Below are 6,498 nucleotides of genomic sequence, written 5' to 3'. Positions count from 1 at the left end.
GCTTGTATACCTTTAGTTTCTCAGGCTTCTAGCGCTTATTATCCTTATCACACATAGACAGAAGGCAACAGAATATATGGTCTTTTATACACCATTTTAAGATTGGACACTCAGAAATAGACATCTATATCATATTTTAGTTTTGGTCTAACCGCTCAAGGCGAGAGGAGCTTGGGCGAAGGCTATTTTCCAAAATCTAGTACTAAAAAGATAATAAACCATGTTTCATCATCCAATTTTGCAACCCTATATATAGAAAGGGCATTTAAATGTGCTTCAAGGAGAATATGGAAATGGTCAAACGGATCAATTGGAAATCGTCCTACCCCGTTTTTCTACCCAAAAAAATTCAAAGTCACAACATGCTAGGAGTGACAGTTTTAAAGAATGGTGACTGGGTCTGTCCATATAACCCACATCACTTGGTCCGTCCGCTGCGTTTTCAAATTCATCTTGTAAAATGTAGACAGGTGAGCTTATTTACTTATGATTCCTTTTGGTAAAATTCTAGTTTAGTGCCTTCTTGCTATCTTGGAAAGGGGTTAGGTTAGGAAAATGAAACTTTCAGGGATGGGTCTACAGGCTAAAGTATGTCCTGGGAAGGTATTTTGTAATACCTACCTCCACTCTATCTCCCTCTAGAGGGTCCTGATCATTGATGACCTTTTAAAATATATGTGTTATAAAACTGAATTCTTGCAAAATAGATCTTCTGCTTGAATGAAGTACTACAAAATTGTTTTCAGCTTCACAACTTTGCTCAATCCCAATTTATAAGGTTTTAAAGATATGCAAATACATTTCTTAAATTTTGAAAACAAAAATTAATATGGCTCAGAATTGTACTCAAATAACAGGAATTGCATTTTCAGAACTAAAGGCAGAGAAAAAGCGACTTGTAACTGCAAATTAAGGTAAAATGTTGTTTTGCCAAAAATTCAATAGGTCAAAATATCAATTTCAAAAAATCAAAATGTCATGTAGGCAAATTTCAGGGCCCTCTAGAGGGAGAAGGAGTAGAGGTGAGTACTTTAAAATACCTTTCAGGGATATACTTTAGCCTCTAGACCCATCCCTGAAAGTTTCATTTTCCAGTAAAATTATAGCAGTTCATATAACTGGCTTACCAATAAAGTGAACATATCACTTGATGCCCTTTTTATGCTCTTTATGAATATAATAATTGCTTCTACCTCAAATTCAAATTTAATCACTTTTTAACCTAACCTAAACTAACCTTATTATAAATAATTCTAGCACTGAGAAAATGTAGGATTATTTTTTCAAAAATGGTGGAAAAGATGATGCTGAGAAAACCTTGTATTATTTTGTAGAAAACAAATGATAAGTCATACTTTAATTAAAATTTGTCATTTTTAAGAGCCCAAAAAGTGTTTTAATTTGAATTTGTGGTAGAATTGACTACTATATTAGTAAAGAACATAAAAAAAGGCATCAAGTGGTATGTTTGCTTTATTGATAAGTCAGTTATATGAACAGTCATAATTTTTTGAAAATTTGTCATTTTTAAGAACTCAAAAAGTGCTTAAATCTCAATTTAAGGTAGAAGCAATTATTATATTCATAAAAAGCATAAAAAAGGCATTAAGTGGTCTATTCACTTCATAGGAAAGCAAATTATATGAACTGCTATAATTTTGCCCATTTTCCTAACCTAACCCCTTTCCAAGAATTTTTATCAAAGCATGATTTGTATTATTACAGTCCACATGTAATATAACAAGGAAATTCACCTTTCTTCCATGAACAGCAACTCTTTGTCTGTTTTTCAGAGAATGAAGTCAGTGCTCATATAATATATTGAGAGGACTTGTTTAAACATAAGTCATAATATTTAGGACCATTTTTAAGTAACAAAAGAGATCACATCAGTTAATGTTCACAAGAGTGTACTCAGGAAACAAAATATGTATTTGAGTAAATCAAACAAGGATATGTGCACCTGATTGCTTAAGTTATTTCCAGTATTTTGGGAATTGCTTAAAGGCTCTAATTATAACTTTGAGGCAATATTAGCTAAAATTACCTTAAATTGTATCTTCTAGCAACTAAGATTGAAGAACCTATAGATGTTGCCAGACAACATTCACTTGATATTCATGTCACAAATCATGAGTGGATCATCAATATTTACATGCATACATGATAGTTTGGTTTCATTGCTGGGTGTCACTAGATTTATTGCCAATCAGGCATGTTTGATGGCTAAAAGGGTGGGTGGCTCAGGTGGTGTAAGCTCTGTAGCTCTGTTCAATTTTGACTAGGAAATGGGGGGTAATTTGAAAGACACTCTATGTATTCAGGTTAATAAAACAGCATGTCAGCATTACCTTTGAAATGGCTTGGGGGTGAAATTAAAACTTTCAGACCCTTTTGGAGAGAGAAAGAGAGATTGTTGGGCAAGAGAAATTCAACTTTGTTTTTTGGGAAATCAGGAAGGCCTGACTGATTTGTGACTCCAATCCATGCATAAATATTGTTTTTGCACTGCTCCTATAAGACTTATTATTCATACTATGAGCTGCCATGTTGTCAAATTAGCATTTATTGGAATGAATCTTGGAAACAGCTTTTGGTATTAAATTGAAACTTTTAGGGAATGTTGAAGAGGTTGAGGGGGAAGTGAAAACGGACACTGAACTTAGTTTTGGGGGAAAGATGGGAACTAAATCAAATGACATTATATGTATCCAGACTATCAAAATACTATATCTGCAATGTATTTGGAATGAAAATGAACAGCTTAAGACACCCAGTTGTAACTTCAAGAGAATATTAGACAAGGTAGAAGGAGTGAAGTATATTTATATTTTCACTTAGGGAGGGGGTCTTATAAAGGGTAATAAATTTGGAGGAAAAGCATTACCATATTTATTCTTATTGTGAAATATTCTTTTTATCTATATTGATCTTTTTTAAAGTTACAAGTCCTGAAAATACCTCAAATAAAATTTCCAAACTAGGATTAGCTCAATCAGTCAACAAACGTGGCTGCAAAAATTATGTTATGATTATTCTAATTCCTAAATATTTAATTTTTTGTACTGATCTTCTTTAAAGTTTCAGGTCATGAAGACACCTCAATTAAATCCTCAGAACCAGTATAAACTCAATCAGTCAAAAAATATGATTGCGATAGTTTTTATGTCCTATTTTGTTTATTTTTTAACAACAAAACAGAACTCTCTAATAAATAAGATCAAAATGAATTTATTTTTACAACAAGCAGTTACAACAAAATTTATTACAGTAAAATTCTTATTTTTTTTAAATGGCTAATAAAAATGTGTCCATATTCAAGTTTGTACCAGGATGAGAGTCAGGATGGTTTAAGCTCTGTAGAATGCAAAATTAGGCAGATTTTCAATACAATTGAATAATATTCCTACCCACCCCCCTGCCCAAAATTGTACAGTATGACTATTATGGAATAAACTGGATGCATCTAAACAAATCCGTTCTTATCAAACAAAGCTTTGCTGATAAGAATGCTGTTGTTGTAGTTGGTAGTTTCCAAGTTAAATTTTACTACATTGTTCACATACCCAAGAGCCCAAGAGATTCTGATACAGCAGGAATTAACTTCATACTGTTCAGTGCAACAACTCAGCATTCTTTTGTAAAGTAGGAGCACAAGCCAGAAAGTCTACTGTTTAGTGTGGCCTGTTAAAGATATTTTCTAATCATTCAGAAAGGATTGATGTAGGCTATCATGCACAAATAAAAAAAAAAGTGAAATGAAATTAGAAATCCATAAAGATTTCAGGGGTAAATTAAGAAGGGATTGTATATGTCTCCAAATATTGTTAAAAAAAAAAAAAAAAAAAAAAAAAAAAAAAAAAAAAAGCCCAAAGATCAAGTAGACAATTAATAACACAGTTTTTTTACTAGACAAGTCTTATAACACTGCAATTCACAAAAGTGGCTCCACAGATGTAGTGAGTAATTACCAACCAGTAAAATTAACCAAAATAGGTGCTTAACCTCATAAGTGTATTGTGAATACAGGTGTTGTAAATGTCTTCATCACCTTCATGTTGAACATTCGTTATCAAATAGACTAATCAACATGGTTCCTGCTCTGGGGAAAATGTTAAAACCAATCCTTTTGATTCTTGTGTAACTAAACTGCATATTGAGAGACTTTGTGTAGGTATACTATTTCTTGACCTTGCTGAGGCTTCTGGCAAAGTATTTCACATAAATCTTTCTGTAAGTGTTCAAACTTTAATATTAATGCATATGCAACTAGCTGGATAATGTGGTTTCTATACAACAGGAAACATTTTGTTAAGTTCTTTGAGATGGATAGGCAAAAATCTCTTTCTGTTTCCTTTATGTTACCTATTGATTATTTACTTGATAATCAAACCTGTGGTACTCCAGACATCATTCAGTTCAGAATGCTTTATTTAGATTGAGTCCTTTTTTGGCAGCAAAATCTATGGAGAAATGAGAACTGTGCTTTTCTGAATAAATCATATGAATTAGCTAGTTTTCTGCATTTTTCATGGAAATAGGTCATTTCTTATTAACGAAATCTCGAGAGAAAGTCAGAACTGTCCTTCCCTGAATGAATGGCACAAATGAAGGCCAAGCCTATTAGGCTTAAGTTTCACTTGTTTGCCTGCGAGTCCAAGCAAGTTCAGTCCCATATTTTGTATGCAAGTCAAGTGAACATTGTCCGTCACGCATCAACAGAACTAAGGTAGAACTCGTTGTGCAGAACTAAGGTAGATAGTCATAGAACAAAGGGATGAAAGAATTGGATTGATTTTGGGCTGATGTGTGATGGACAATGTCCACTGGACCTGTATGCAAAATCTGGGGCTGAATTGGCTTGGACTCATTTTTTTAGTTTTTTAGTTTTTTTAGTGTTTTTCTTCATTTTATTTTTATTTTTTTAGTTATCCTTTTTTTAGTTTTTTTTTCTTCTTTTTTTTACTTTTTTTTCTTTATTTTTTTTTCTGCGATGTGCCCCATCAATACGTGTGCAAGGTGCTAATCTTTAACTGCGGAAAACTTGCAGATATGCAACTGGTAATTCCTCTGATATACTCTGTTAATTCCTTGACACACATTCTTTTTTTTACTTTCTCTTTCAGTCTCAAGCCTGGTTTCACGTGCTCTTGTAATACATTGACATACTTTCTTTTGGTAATTTCTCTCTGACCTGCAAGCCTAACCCCCCCCCCCTAAAGCAACACGTATGCAAGGTGTTGATTTTTAACTGCGTAAAACTTGTGGATATACAACATTCTTCATAGTCCCATTGTCTGTGCATATAAATAGATTGTCTGGTTTACCGACTCTGCATGCTGTTGCAAAGCTTTGGTGGGTTAATATATTGCAACATGATTATTATTACGCTTATTTTTGTTATAGCTCATGTGGTGGAAGCCCGTGGGGATTTAGGGAATTTAAAAATTCTGATGGATGGTTAACCACTTCATTTGATTCCAGAACTGTGTCGACTGACTTGTAAATGACTGCCTGGTCTCGAATCTTGGTCAGAATAATATTGTTGATTTCGTGGACGTCTTTGTTCTCGGCTGCCAGAATCGCTTGTTCACTTGTCCATTTGTGATTTTTATGATTGGTTAGAATATTTGGAAATACCTTTACAACCTAATCATTTTTTGACGTCACTAAATTACAGAATTCAGGAGGCAGTTGTATATGTCCTGAAATTGAGTCAACTGGGAGTTTTCCGTTTCCAGTCGCCAGCAATTGATCTGAAAATATTTCACCAGAGTGATCGTTTTGCAATCAGACACGCATATGTATAGTTAATTATAATGTATTTACTTGTGCCCATAAATAAGAATTTTTCAGGCAAGTATTCATTTCGTCCGTAGCTCAATCTTTGCAGACATATCAACAATGTATTGGTGAAACAATTGATGGCATTTCCTGATGTTTGATAAAAAACGCTTCAATTCAGGAGCTGTATGCGTCATGAAGTTGTTTGTTGACTGACGTCACGTTTTTCAACTGATGAAATTACATACCGGGACACAAATGACGACCGGGAACCTCAAAAAGTAATTACAGACTGGGACACCCGGACACAAATCACGACCGGGACACAGGGAATATAAATGACGACCGGGACACAGGGACACAACTACAACGGGGACGCCGGGGGCAAATGACGACCGGGACACCGGGACACAGGGAATATAAATGACGACCGGGACACTCAAAGAGAAATTACAAACTGGGACACCGGGACACAAATGACGACCGGGACACAGGGAATATAAATGACGACCGGGACACAGGGATACATCATTAGAATAATGAGGCATAGATCTGAATACGGATTGTATTTCCCATGGACAATTATATGTTGCATGTTCAAGAGTCAGTAAACCTGACAATCTATTTATATGCACAGACAATGGGACAGCGAAGAATGTTGTATATTCGCATGTTTTACGTAGTTAAAAACATATATACGTCTTCGTTGACGTA

At 34.3% G+C, this 6,498-nt stretch overlaps 1 protein-coding gene across 1 annotated transcript in view; it reads left to right on the top strand.

Annotated features, from left to right (window-relative positions):
• The first annotated feature begins 272 nt into the window (after positions 1-272).
• LOC136036284 (uncharacterized) overlaps positions 273-6,498 on the top strand; it is a 39,363-nt gene continuing 33,137 nt past the window's right edge. The window contains exon 1 of the mRNA XM_065718429.1: positions 273-470. Coding sequence (XP_065574501.1) covers positions 288-470 — 183 coding nt within the window. The 5' untranslated portion in view covers positions 273-287. The remainder of the gene's footprint in view (positions 471-6,498) is intronic.

This window comes from Artemia franciscana, chromosome 15 (genome assembly GCF_032884065.1).
Source record: "Artemia franciscana chromosome 15, ASM3288406v1, whole genome shotgun sequence".
Taxonomy (NCBI): domain Eukaryota; kingdom Metazoa; phylum Arthropoda; class Branchiopoda; order Anostraca; family Artemiidae; genus Artemia; species Artemia franciscana.
Note: the sequence above shows the minus strand (reverse complement) of the source record. Positions and strands in the feature narration are given on the sequence as shown.